The 15000-nt window shown below is 47.7% G+C and overlaps 1 protein-coding gene across 2 annotated transcripts in view; it reads left to right on the top strand.

Moving 5' to 3' along the window:
• LOC139533579 (thyrotropin-releasing hormone-degrading ectoenzyme-like) overlaps positions 1 to 15000 on the top strand; it is a 554487-nt gene that overhangs the window by 437589 nt on the left and 101898 nt on the right. For both annotated transcript variants that reach the window (XM_071331728.1, XM_071331726.1), the window contains 2 exons: positions 2600 to 2740; positions 3508 to 3589. In XM_071331728.1, coding sequence (XP_071187829.1) covers positions 2600 to 2740; positions 3508 to 3589 — 223 coding nt within the window. The remainder of the gene's footprint in view (positions 1 to 2599; positions 2741 to 3507; positions 3590 to 15000) is intronic.

Raw genomic sequence — 15000 nt, 5'->3', positions numbered from 1 at the left:
CTGCATTTAGTATTGATTTCTGTCTCCTCTGCACCCTTGGACTAAATTGTATCCTCCTGAATGTTTTTATTAATGCATGATGTGATCTCAGCGCTGGATAAACACTGCCTTCCCTGATAGACCGTGTTCAGCCTGCTCTAAAATGAGGTCTTGTCAACACAGCTCCGGCGGCGACCTTTTTACACTCCCAGAAGACTCAGAAGGACGAAATCATTTCCTGTGTTGGGGGCCATTTTATTTTCTGTCGTCTGGTTGGTCGGTTGGGTCGGGAAGGGAAGGGAAAATAAGTTTTGTGGTAGCGGTGTGTGAGCGGCTGGGGATCTGTGGATGGTGGTGCAACATGAGCTCAGAAATCAGTGTTAAGAAACTTAGAGGAAATAACAGGAACATAATGTTCCATCTCCACAGGGTGTGTTCTGTGTTATTTACACATAATAGATGTGAGATCAGGAAACAGAGTCGAATGATAATTGGATACAGGAGACCCGTCTCCCAAAAGGCTGACCAGGCGGGTACAGGAGACCCGTCTCCCAAAAGGCTGACCAGGCGGGTACAGGAGACCCGTCTCCCAAAAGGCTGACCAGGCGGGTACAGGAGACCCGTCTCCCAAAAGGCTGACCAGGCGGGTACAGGAGACCCGTCTCCCAAACGGCTGACCAGGCGGGTACAGGAGACCCATCTCCCAAACGGCTGACCAGGCGGGTACAGGAGACCCGTCTCCCAAACGTCTGGAAAGGCAGATGAAGGCGGGAACTGATAACTGACTAAATTGTATGCACTCACTAGTGTAAGTGGCTCTGGATAAGAGTGTGTGCTGAATGACTGAAAGGTCCGTGTAAATGTAGGAGGATGACTGAGTATCCGGGTGTGAATGTGAATCAGTTAAGAATAGAATACAGATCCCTTATCAAAACACATCCGACACGACGTGGATTCTACACTGAATACATTGCTATTTGCTGTGTGGTTTCACACTTCAAAGTGTATCTGTTCACTAAGCGTTAGATTGATTACAACAGGAGACTGGAGCTCTCACATAGAGTATGTTGAGCGATTGAATGATACGGAGGCAGTTGCTCTTCCTCTGACACACGTCCTGGTGTTTTAGAAGTCTGTTGCACAAAGCCCCCGTTGGTTGAGGTATAAAACGTCATCATCCTATCAGGTCAAGAGCACAGAGTAACATGGTGAAGAGAAACATAGGAGATATATATCAGAACAAAAGAAGTGTGAGTTCCTGGTGAAGCAACGTGTCGTGGTTACCCTCCCTGCATGTACATGCAGATTGGAAACCTATACACCGTGGCGGCGTCTTTTACTGTAATATCATTTCTGTTGCCTGCTTGACATTTTCCTCTCATTTGCATAACCGGATATATCTACATTTGATACGGTCTCGTCAGCTTCATACTTTCTGAGGCTGCTGATACATGGTATTAAAACTGTATTTTTGGTCATTGAATTTAAACGTTCTCTTCCAGACTGAGTCTGTCTTAATGTGTTTCTATAGCAACGTTCTCCTCCAGACTGAGTCTGTCTTAATCTGTTTCTATAGCAACGTTCTCCTCCAGACTGAGTCTGTCTTAATGTGTTTCTATAGCAACGTTCTCCTCCAGACTGAGTCTGTCTTAATGTGTTTCTATAGCAACGTTCTCCTCCAGACTGAGTCTGTCTTAATGTGTTTCTATAGCAACGTTCTCCTCCAGACTGAGTCTGTCTTAATGTGTTTCTATAGCAACGTTCTCCTCCAGACTGAGTCTGTCTTAATGTGTTTCTATAGCAACGTTCTCCTCCAGACTGAGTCTGTCTTAATGTGTTTCTATAGCAACGTTCTCCTTCAGACTGAGTCTGTCTTAATGTGTTTCTATAGCAACGTTCTCCTCCAGACTGAGTCTGTCTTAATGTGTTTCTATAGCAACGTTCTCCTCCAGACTGAGTCTGTCTTAATGTGTTTCTATAGCAACGTTCTCCTTCAGACTGAGGCTGTCTTAATGTGTCTCTTTATGTACTAGTTTAATAGCAGAAGTGGATCACTTGACTTGACAGAAGCACCTCAGCCAGGCCAGGAATCTTGTTCTCCCACTGGATGTTGATACTGATGTTGAAAGCTCTATGGCCTGACTGTGTCTATTGTGACTGCTGACATGAAATACACGATCCATGTTATACTTTCACTGCCAGAAGACTTTATCAGTCAGATTACGGCTGGACTACATTCCCCAAAGACTGTATCAGTCAGATTACTCCTGGACTACATTACCCAAAGACTTTATCAGTCAGATTACGGCTGGACTACATTACCCAAAGAATGTACCAGTCAGATTACGGCTGGACTACATTAACCAAAGACTGTATCAATCAGATTACTCCTGGACTACAGCATCCAAAGACTTTATCAGTCAGATTACGGCTGGACAACATCACCCAAAGAATACTTTAAACTTGTGAATTTAGTAAGAGGTGACCATGTGTTATTGTACTCACACCAGATGTACCATTGTGAGGATGATTCCCTAAATAAACAGTGTCCTGTTTGAGGACACTAATATACACTCTTTTATTCACAGCTCTTCTTCTTCTTCTTCTTCTTGTCCTCCAGGCTGCTGAATCTTTCTCTGAGCTCAGATTTGGTCCCAGATCAAGATGTCATCGATGTCATCATCCACGTGGGACGGAACCCGCATGGAAGACACTTAGCCTGGAGGTACTTCAGGGAGAAGTGGGACATCTTGAATTCACGGTAAGAGATTCAAGGCCTCAGAGACTGTAATATGTGTGACTTGTGTACTAACGTTCCCGTGTTGCCATAGTGATGTATTATAGTGTTCCTGTGTTTCCATAGTGAGGTATTATAGTCTTCCTGTGTTTCCATAGTGATGTATTATAGTGTTCCTGTGTTTCCATAGTGATGTTTTATAGTGTTCCTGTGTTTCCATAGTGATGTATTATAGTCTTCCTGTGTTTCCATAGTGATGTATTATAGTCTTCCTGTGTTTCCATAGTGAGGTATTATAGTCTTCCTGTGTTTCCATAGTGATGTATTATAATGTTCCTATGTTTCCATAGTGATGTATTATAGTCTTCCTGTGTTTCCATAGTGATGTATAATAGTGAATGAATATAAATGTACATGGACAATGAAGTAGATATTATTGTATCGTATGTATGTCATATATATTTTATAGTAAATTATTTCTACTTATATCTCATATGTTTGAATAATTCAGTGCCTTTTTTGCATTATAGTTAATCTATTTAACCATTTGTTGCCAAATTCATATACAGTACTGTACTTGTGGATTTTGTAGAGTATCATTAAATGTATTGTGTTGTGATTACAGTAGATTACAGTACATTAGATTCCAGATACTGTAGAAGTGAATGAAAATGACATTTTTGATTGTTAATCTGCCCCCGAGCTCTTTGGGACGGTGTTCAGCGAAGCCTCAATAGAACAACAGTGTTTGTCAAATCCTTTCTTCACAAAACTCTGTTCTCCATGTTTAGGTACGGGGAGGCCTTATTCATGAATTCTAAGCTCATCAGTGGGGTGACTGAATTCCTAAACACAGAGACAGAGCTGAATGAGGTACGTTTATTTAAGGTTCACTCAGGTATCCCCGTCTTCAGTAGCAAACTGCAGATGGCTTATTGTATGATAGGTTACATTTAAGTACATTGTAAATGACACTATTAAAAATGTGAAAGAAATCTGAATATATTGGGGATTTTGTCATTTTAAAAAGCAGTATGATTAGTACAGGTATATAACATTTACTAATCCGTCCTGCTCTGTTAAATTGTCTTAACATTGATTTGATGGAGACAGTCTGGTACAGAGTCTACATTCAATTCAAACCTTTTCTAAAAGCATACCTTTATTTCTCACCCCTAAAGTAATATTCTTTTTTTTTTAAGTAATAGTGTTTTTCTCCCTGATCAGGGGGCATCAGTACCAGTCCAGTAATCCCACTGACAGAACCATAGAGAAGAGACCTTAAAGGGATGCTTAGACTGTACCAGTGTCTTGTTATTTGTTCTCTGCAGTCCCTAATTGGCTAAAAAAAAAGCTTTTCTGAAGTTCTGAACTTCAAAAGGAAACTTCCTGTTTGTTTTTGTGTCTGGCAGTAATTCAAAACAACCCGTCTGCATTTTACAGTTTATGGATACAGTAGGCCTATATATGAGCCCAAGCCTGGGAAAAAAACATGAATTCAAATAATGATTGTGCTGTTATACAATACATAGCCTACTGCATATTACACATGGCAGATTTATTTATTTTCTTTAAATTATCTTTGGTACATAATTGATCTAGCCTAAATTAAACACATTTAGAGTTTGCCTACAACTATAGGGGATTTGTATTTGATTTTGAATAGCTTAGTAATAGGTACTTTTTAATATTTTCATAAATAATAGCCTGACACATTGTCTTTAGCGACAGAATATCTCATCACCGTACGTTTCCATCTCCTCCTCTCTCTTCTTCATGCCTTTCTCCAGGACGCAGAGAGAAGAGCTGTCAACAGTTTAATGAAATATGTTTTGTTGTGAAAACATGTTACTGTCGATGTTCCCAAACAGATTTCACTTGGTTTCTCAAATTAAGCACTGGGTAGCTGCAGGAACAGGGTTGGAGAGACCATGGCATACAGAGTACTGGGTAGATGCAGGAACAGGGCTGGAGAGACCATGGCATACAGAGTACTGGGTAGATACAGGAACAGGGTTGGAGAGACCATGGCATACAGAGTACTGGGTAGCAGCAGGAACAGGGTTGGAGAGACCATGGTATACAGAGTACTGGGTAGCAGCAGGAACAGGGTAGGAGAGACCATGGCATACAGAGTACTGGGTAGCTGCAGGAACAGGGTTGGAGAGACCATGGCATACAGAGTACTGGGTAGAGGCAGGAACAGGGTAGGAGAGACCATGGCATACAGAGTACTGGGTAGCTGCAGGAACAGGATTGGAGAGACCATGGCATACAGAGTACTGGGTAGATACAGGAACAGGGTTGGAGAGACCATGGCATATAGAGTACTGGGTAGATACAGGAACAGGGTTGGAGAGACCATGGCATACAGAGTACTGGGTAGATGCAGGAACAGGGCTGGAGAGACCATGGCATACAGAGTACTGGGTAGCTGCAGGAACAGGGCTGGAGAGACCATGGCATACAGAGTACTGGGTAGAGGCAGGAACAGGGTTGGAGAGACCATGGCATACAGAGTACTGGGTAGCTGCAGGAACAGGGTTGGAGAGACCATGGCATACAGAGTACTGGGTAGCTGCAGGAACAGGGCTGGAGAGACCATGGCATACAGAGTACTGGGTAGATACAGGAACAGGGTTGGAGAGACCATGGCATACAGAGTACTGGGTAGAGGCAGGAACAGGGTTGGAGAGACCATGGCATACAGAGTACTGGGTAGATGCAGGAACAGGGTTGGAGAGACCATGGCATACAGAGTACTGGGTAGAGGCAGGAACAGGGTTGGAGAGACCATGGCATACAGAGTACTGGGTAGAGGCAGGAACAGGGTTGGAGAGACCATGGCATACAGAGTACTGGGTAGATACAGGAACAGGGCTGGAGAGCCCATGGCATACAGAGTACTGGGTAGATGCAGGAACAGGGTTGGAGAGACCATGGCATACAGAGTACTGGGTAGAGGCAGGAACAGGGTTGGAGAGACCATGGCATACAGAGTACTGGGTAGCTGCAGGAACAGGGTTGGAGAGACCATGGCATACAGAGTACTGGGTAGATACAGGAACAGGGCTGGAGAGACCATGGCATACAGAGTACTGGGTAGATGCAGGAACAGGGTAGGAGAGACCATGGTATACAGAGTACTGGGTAGAGGCAGGAACAGGGTTGGAGAGACCATGGCATACAGAGTACTGGGTAGATGCAGGAACAGGGTTGGAGAGACCATGGCATACAGAGTACTGGGTAGATGCAGGAACAGGGTAGGAGAGACCATGGCATACAGAGTACTGGGTAGAGGCAGGAACAGGGTTGGAGAGACCATGGCATACAGAGTACTGGGTAGAGGCAGGAACAGGGTTGGAGAGACCATGGCATACAGAGTACTGGGTAGATGCAGGAACAGGGTAGGAGAGACCATGGCATACAGAGTACTGGGTAGAGGCAGGAACAGGGTTGGAGAGACCATGGCATACAGAGTACTGGGTAGAGGCAGGAACAGGGTTGGAGAGACCATGGCATACAGAGTACTGGGTAGAGGCAGGAACAGGGCTGGAGAGACCATGGCATACAGAGTACTGGGTAGATGCAGGAACAGGGCTGGAGAGACCATGGCATACAGAGTACTGGGTAGATACAGGAACAGGGCTGGAGAGACCATGGCATACAGAGTACTGGGTAGAGGCAGGAACAGGGCTGGAGAGACCATGGCATACAGAGTACTGGGTAGATGCAGGAACAGGGTTGGAGAGACCATGGCATACAGAGTACTGGGTAGATACAGGAACAGGGCTGGAGAGACCATGGCATACAGAGTACTGGGTAGAGGCAGGAACAGGGTTGGAGAGACCATGGCATACAGAGTACTGGGTAGATGCAGGAACAGGGTTGGAGAGACCATGGCATACAGAGTACTGGGTAGAGGCAGGAACAGGGTTGGAGAGACCATGGCATACAGAGTACTGGGTAGATGCAGGAACAGGGCTGGAGAGACCATGGCATACAGAGTACTGGGTAGATGCAGGAACAGGGTTGGAGAGACCATGGCATACAGAGTACTGGGTAGATGCAGGAACAGGGTTGGAGAGACCATGGCATACAGAGTACTGGGTAGAGGCAGGAACAGGGTTGGAGAGACCATGGCATACAGAGTACTGGGTAGAGGCAGGAACAGGGTTGGAGAGCCCATGGCATACAGAGTACTGGGTAGATGCAGGAACAGGGCTGGAGAGACCATGGTATACAGAGTACTGGGTAGCTGCAGGAACAGGGTTGGAGAGACCATGGCATACAGAGTACTGGGTAGATGCAGGAACAGGGTAGGAGAGACCATGGCATACAGAGTACTGGGTAGCTGCAGGAACAGGGCTGGAGAGACCATGGCATACAGAGTACTGGGTAGAGGCAGGAACAGGGTTGGAGAGACCATGGCATACAGAGTACTGGGTAGAGGCAGGAACAGGGCTGGAGAGACCATGGCATGCAGAGTACTGGGTAGAGGCAGGAACAGGGTTGGAGAGACCATGGCATACAGAGTACTGGGTAGCTGCAGGAACAGGGTTGGAGAGACCATGGCATACAGAGTACTGGGTAGATGCAGGAACAGGGTTGGAGAGACCATGGCATACAGAGTACTGGGTAGCTGCAGGAACAGGGTTGGAGAGCCCATGGCATACAGAGTACTGGGTAGATGCAGGAACAGGGCTGGAGAGACCATGGTATACAGAGTACTGGGTAGCTGCAGGAACAGGGTTGGAGAGACCATGGCATACAGAGTACTGGGTAGCTGCAGGAACAGGGCTGGAGAGACCATGGCATACAGAGTACTGGGTAGATACAGGAACAGGGCTGGAGAGACCATGGCATACAGAGTACTGGGTAGATGCAGGAACAGGGTAGTAGAGACCATGGCATACAGAGTACTGGGTAGCTGCAGGAACAGGGCTGGAGAGACCATGGCATACAGAGTACTGGGTAGAGGCAGGAACAGGGTTGGAGAGACCATGGCATACAGAGTACTGGGTAGAGGCAGGAACAGGGCTGGAGAGACCATGGCATGCAGAGTACTGGGTAGAGGCAGGAACAGGGTTGGAGAGACCATGGCATACAGAGTACTGGGTAGCTGCAGGAACAGGGTTGGAGAGACCATGGCATACAGAGTACTGGGTAGATGCAGGAACAGGGTTGGAGAGACCATGGCATACAGAGTACTGGGTAGCTGCAGGAACAGGGTTGGAGAGCCCATGGCATGCAGAGTACTGGGTAGATGCAGGAACAGGGTTGGAGAGACCATGGCATACAGAGTACTGGGTAGATGCAGGAACAGGGTTGGAGAGACCATGGCATACAGAGTACTGGGTAGAGGCAGGAACAGGGTTGGAGAGACCATGGCATACAGAGTACTGGGTAGATGCAGGAACAGGGTTGGAGAGACCATGGCATACAGAGTACTGGGTAGAGGCAGGAACAGGGTTGGAGAGACCATGGCATACAGAGTACTGGGTAGATGCAGGAACAGAGTTGGGGAGCCCATGGCATACAGAGTACTGGGTAGATGCAGGAACAGGATTGGAGAGACCATGGCATACAGAGTACTGGATAGATGCAGGAACAGGGTTGGAGAGACCATGGCATACAGAGTACTGGGTAGAGGCAGGAACAGGGTTGGAGAGACCATGGCATACAGAGTACTGGGTAGATGCAGGAACAGAGTTGGGGAGCCCATGGCATACAGAGTACTGGGTAGATGCAGGAACAGGATTGGAGAGACCATGGCATACAGAGTACTGGATAGATGCAGGAACAGGGTTGGAGAGACCATGGCATACAGAGTACTGGGTAGAGGCAGGAACAGGGTTGGAGAGACCATGGCATACAGAGTACTGGGTAGATGCAGGAACAGGGTTGGAGAGACCATGGCATACAGAGTACTGGGTAGAGGCAGGAACAGGGTTGGAGAGACCATGGCATACAGAGTACTGGGTAGATGCAGGAACAGGGCTGGAGAGACCATGGCATACAGAGTACTGGGTAGATGCAGGAACAGGGTAGGAGAGACCATGGCATACAGAGTACTGGGTAGAGGCAGGAACAGGGCTGGAGAGACCATGGCATGCAGAGTACTGGGTAGATGCAGGAACAGGGTTGGAGAGACCATGGCATACAGAGTACTGGGTAGAGGCAGGAACAGGGTAGGAGAGACCATGGCATACAGAGTACTGGGTAGAGGCAGGAACAGGGTTGGAGAGACCATGGCATACAGAGTACTGGGTAGATGCAGGAACAGGGTTGGAGAGACCATGGCATACAGAGTACTGGGTAGAGGCAGGAACAGGGTTGGAGAGACCATGGCATACAGAGTACTGGGTAGAGGCAGGAACAGGGTTGGAGAGACCATGGCATACAGAGTACTGGGTAGAGGCAGGAACAGGGTTGGAGAGACCATGGCATACAGAGTACTGGGTAGAGGCAGGAACAGGGTTGGAGAGACCATGGCATACAGAGTACTGGGTAGAGGCAGGAACAGGGTTGGAGAGACCATGGCATACAGAGTACTGGGTAGAGGCAGGAACAGGGTTGGAGAGACCATGGCATACAGAGTACTGGGTAGAGGCAGGAACAGGGTTGGAGAGACCATGGCATACAGAGTACTGGGTAGATGCAGGAACAGGGCTGGAGAGACCATGGTATACAGAGTACTGGGTAGCTGCAGGAACAGGGTAGGAGAGACCATGGCATACAGAGTACTGGGTAGAGGCAGGAACAGGGTTGGAGAGACCATGGCATACAGAGTACTGGGTAGAGGCAGGAACAGGGTAGGAGAGACCATGGTATACAGAGTACTGGGTAGCTGCAGGAACAGGGTAGTAGAGACCATGGCATACAGAGTACTGGGTAGCTACAGGAACAGGGTTGGAGAGACCATGGCATACAGAGTACTGGGTAGAGGCAGGAACAGGGCTGGAGAGACCATGGCATACAGAGTACTGGGTAGAGGCAGGAACAGGGCTGGAGAGACCATGGCATACAGAGCACTGGGTAGAGGCAGGAACAGGGTTGGAGAGACCATGGCATACAGTGTACTGGGTAGATGCAGGAACAGGGTTGGAGAGACCATGGCATACAGAGTACTGGGTAGATGCAGGAACAGGGTTGGAGAGACCATGGCATACAGAGTACTGGGTAGAGGCAGGAACAGGGCTGGAGAGACCATGGCATACAGAGTACTGGGTAGATGCAGGAACAGGGTTGGAGAGACCATGGCATACAGAGTACTGGGTAGATACAGGAACAGGGTTGGAGAGACCATGGCATACAGAGTACTGGGTAGAGGCAGGAACAGGGTTGGAGAGACCATGGCATACAGAGTACTGGGTAGATACAGGAACAGTGTTGGAGAGACCATGGTATACAGAGTACTGGGTAGATACAGGAACAGGGTTGGAGAGACCATGGCATACAGAGTACTGGGTAGATGCAGGAACAGGGTTGGAGAGACCATGGCATACAGAGTACTGGGTAGAGGCAGGAACAGGGTTGGAGAGACCATGGCATACAGAGTACTGGGTAGATGCAGGAACAGGGTTGGAGAGACCATGGCATACAGAGTACTGGGTAGATGCAGGAACAGGGTTGGAGAGACCATGGCATACAGAGTACTGGGTAGATACAGGAACAGGGTTGGAGAGACCATGGCATACAGAGTACTGGGTAGATGCAGGAACAGGGTTGGAGAGACCATGGCATACAGAGTACTGGGTAGAGGCAGGAACAGGGTTGGAGAGACCATGGTATACAGAGTACTGGGTAGATGCAGGAACAGGGTTGGAGAGACCATGGCATACAGAGTACTGGGTAGATGCAGGAACAGGGTTGGGGAGACCATGGCATACAAAGTACTGGGTAGATGCAGGAACAGGGCTGGAGAGACCATGGCATACAGAGTACTGGGTAGATGCAGGAACAGGGCTGGAGAGACCATGGCATACAGAGGACTGGGTAGATGCAGGAACAGGGCTGGAGAGACCATGGCATACAGAGTACTGGGTAGAGGCAGGAACAGAGTTGGAGAGACCATGGCATACAGAGTACTGGGTAGAGGCAGGAACAGAGTTGGAGAGACCATGGCATACAGAGTACTGGGTAGATACAGGAACAGGGTTGGAGAGACCATGGCATACAGAGTACTGGGTAGAGGCAGGAACAGGGTTGGAGAGACCATGGCATACAGAGTACTGGGTAGATGCAGGAACAGGGTTGGAGAGACCATGGCATACAGAGTACTGGGTAGAGGCAGGAACAGGGTTGGAGAGGCCATGGCATACAGAGTACTGGGTAGAGGCAGGAACAGGGCTGGAGAGACCATGGCATACAGAGTACTGGGTAGATGCAGGAACAGGGCTGGAGAGCACATTTTTTTCTCTTTCCCCTGTTCCTGTTCCATTTGATAATGGGCCATTCTAAATCTAAACTAATTTTACATAATAGTAAAGACAAGATTAAATTGAGAATAGTCTGATGGGTGAAATACGGTGCATTCGGGAAAGTATTCAGACCCCTTGAATTTTTTCACATTGTTACGTTATAGACTTATTTTTAAATTGATTAAATGTGGTTTTCCGTCAATCTACACACAATGCCCCATAATGACAAAGCAAAAACAGGTTTGTAGAATTTTTTGCAAAAAATAAGTGTTCAGACCCTTTACTCAGTACTTTGTTGAAGCACCTTTGGCAGCGATTACAGCCTTCAGTCTTCTTGGGTATGACGCTACAAGCTTGGCACACCTGTGTTTGGGGAGTTCCTCCCATTCTTCTCTGCAGATCCTCTCAAGCTCTGTCAGGTTGGATGGGGAGCGTCGCTGCACAGCTATTTTCAGGTCTCTCCAGAGATGTTTGATTGGGTTCAAGTCTGGGCTCTGGTTGGGCAACTCAAGGACATTGAAACTTGTCCCGAAGCCACTCCTGCTGTATCAGAGTGACCCTCGGGTTCTTGTTCACCTCCCTGACCAAGGCCATTCTCCCATGATTGCTCAGTTTGGCCGGGCGGCCAGCTCTAGGAAGAGTCTTAGTCATTCCAAACTTCTTCCATTTAAGAATGCTGGAGAAATGTTTTGGTACCCTTCCCCACATCTTGTGCCTTGACACATTAGACCTCATGTCTTGATTTTTTCTCTGACATGCACTGTCAACTATGGGACCTTATATAGACAGGTGTATGCCTTTCCAACTCATGTCCAATCAATTTAGTTGACCACAAATGGACTCCAATCAAGTTGTAGAAACATCTCAAGGATGATCAATGGAAACAGGATGCACCTGAGCCTAGTTTCTAGTCTCAAAGCAAAGGGTATGAATACTTATGTAAATAAGTAAAATTTCAATAAACCTGTTTTCGCTTTTTCGTTATGGGGTATTGTGTGTAGATTGATGAGAGAAAATAAATGATTGTATCAATTTTAGAATACGGCTGTAACGTAACAAAATGTGGAAAAAGTCAAGGGGTCTGAATACTTTTTAAAAATGTTTTATAAATAAATTGAACCTTTATTTAAAGGCAAGTCAGTTAAGAACAAATTCTTGTTTTCAATGACGGCCTACGAACAGTGGGTTAACTGCCTCGTTGTGCCTGAATGCACTGTATGACCACCTGATGAGAATGATGACAGGCAAGGAAATGAGCACAAGCTTTTTTCAAATCATCGATAGCCAATAGTAACATCATGCAGCCCATAAATGTTTTAATTTCTAACACATTCTAAGGTTTGTATCGTTCACAACTAAAGTTGCCAAATAACTCTAAATCTAGTGTATAGGACCTGTTTCAAATGATCACTTCTACGCTCAAAATCATACGCTCAATCTCGCTCCAGAATGTGAAAAATGTCCTTTCTATTTTATTCAGCCAAATTCAATTATATTCTTCTTACTCTAAAATCATATAATAACGTCTGCTAAATGAACAAGCCGACAGCCTACGGCATGGAACATAGCCAGATAACATACAGTAGGACAACTCATATCCTGTTCTTCTGAAATACATTTTCTTCATACCGTACTTTTTCTTTAGACCTGTTTAAAATAATGGATTTATTGTGATGATGTATATTCAGTTCATTTATTAGACCTTAGATATTCCTAAGGTCCTCATCAACTGCTTGTGTGCTGCTTGAATGGAAGGAGGCCTGGAGATGCTAAATGCATTTATGTTAATTAACCATCATTTACCGTGAGACCTGCAGCCTGTTTGCAGGACAATAACCGGCTGATAACTGAGACCTGCAGCCTTTTTGCAGGACAGTAACCGGCTGATAGCATGTCATGACCTCCACCGCCCTATCTGGACCAGTAACCGGCTGATAACATGTCATGACCTCCACCGCCCTATCTGGACCAGTAACCGGCTGATAACATGTCATGACCTCCACCGCCCTATCTGGACCAGTAACCGGCTGATAACATGTCATGACCTCCACCGCCCTATCTGGACCAGTAACCGGCTGATAACATGTCATGACCTCCACCGCCCTATCTGGACCAGTAACCGGCTGATAACATGTCATGACCTCCACCTATCTGGACCAGTAACCGGCTGATAACATGTCATGACCTCCACCTATCTGGACCAGTAACCGGCTGATAACATGTCATGACCTCCACCGCCCTATCTGGACCAGTAACCGGCTGATAACATGTCATGACCTCCACCGCCCTATCTGGACCAGTAACCGGCTGATAACATGTCATGACCTCCACCGCCCTATCTGGACCAGTAACCGGCTGATAACATGTCATGACCTCCACCGCCCTATCTGGACCAGTAACCGGCTGATAACATGTCATGACCTCCACCGCCCTATCTGGACCAGTAACCGGCTGATAACATGTCATGACCTCCACCGCCCTATCTGGACCAGTAACCGGCTGATAACATGTCATGACCTCCACCGCCCTATCTGGACCAGTAACCGGCTGATAACATGTCATGACCTCCACCGCCCTATCTGGACCAGTAACCGGCTGATAACATGTCATGACCTCCACCGCCCTATCTGGACCAGTAACCGGCTGATAACATGTCATGACCTCCACCGCCCTATCTGGACCAGTAACCGGCTGATAACATGTCATGACCTCCACCGCCCTATCTGGACCAGTAACCGGCTGATAACATGTCATGACCTCCACCGCCCTATCTGGACCAGTAACCGGCTGATAACATGTCATGACCTCCACCTATCTGGACCAGTAACCGGCTGATAACATGTCATGACCTCCACCGCCCTATCTGGACCAGTAACCGGCTGATAACATGTCATGACCTCCACCGCCCTATCTGGACCAGTAACCGGCTGATAACATGTCATGACCTCCACCGCCCTATCTGGACCAGTAACCGGCTGATAACATGTCATGACCTCCACCGCCCTATCTGGACCAGTAACCGGCTGATAACATGTCATGACCTCCACCGCCCTATCTGGACCAGTAACCGGCTGATAACATGTCATGACCTCCACCGCCCTATCTGGACCAGTAACCGGCTGATAACATGTCATGACCTCCACCGCCCTATCTGGACCAGTAACCGGCTGATAACATGTCATGACCTCCACCGCCCTATCTGGACCAGTAACCGGCTGATAACATGTCATGACCTCCACCGCCCTATCTGGACCAGTAACCGGCTGATAACATGTCATGACCTCCACCTATCTGGACCAGTAACCGGCTGATAACATGTCATGACCTCCACCGCCCTATCTGGACCAGTAACCGGCTGATAACATGTCATGACCTCCACCGCCCTATCTGGACCAGTAACCGGCTGATAACATGTCATGACCTCCACCGCCCTATCTGGACCAGTAACCGGCTGATAACATGTCATGACCTCCACCGCCCTATCTGGACCAGTAACCGGCTGATAACATGTCATGACCTCCACCGCCCTATCTGGACCAGTAACCGGCTGATAACATGTCATGACCTCCACCGCCCTATCTGGACCAGTAACCGGCTGATAACATGTCATGACCTCCACCGCCCTATCTGGACCAGTAACCGGCTGATAACATGTCATGACCTCCACCGCCCTATCTGGACCAGTAACCGGCTGATAACATGTCATGACCTCCACCGCCCTATCTGGACCAGTAACCGGCTGATAACATGTCATGACCTCCACCGCCCTATCTGGACCAGTAACCGGCTGATAACATGTCATGACCTCCACCGCCCTATCTGGACCAGTAACCGGCTGATAACATGTCATGACCTCCACCT

The sequence above is a fragment of the Salvelinus alpinus genome, chromosome 11, assembly GCF_045679555.1.
Source record: "Salvelinus alpinus chromosome 11, SLU_Salpinus.1, whole genome shotgun sequence".
Classification (NCBI taxonomy): domain Eukaryota; kingdom Metazoa; phylum Chordata; class Actinopteri; order Salmoniformes; family Salmonidae; genus Salvelinus; species Salvelinus alpinus.
Note: the sequence above shows the minus strand (reverse complement) of the source record. Positions and strands in the feature narration are given on the sequence as shown.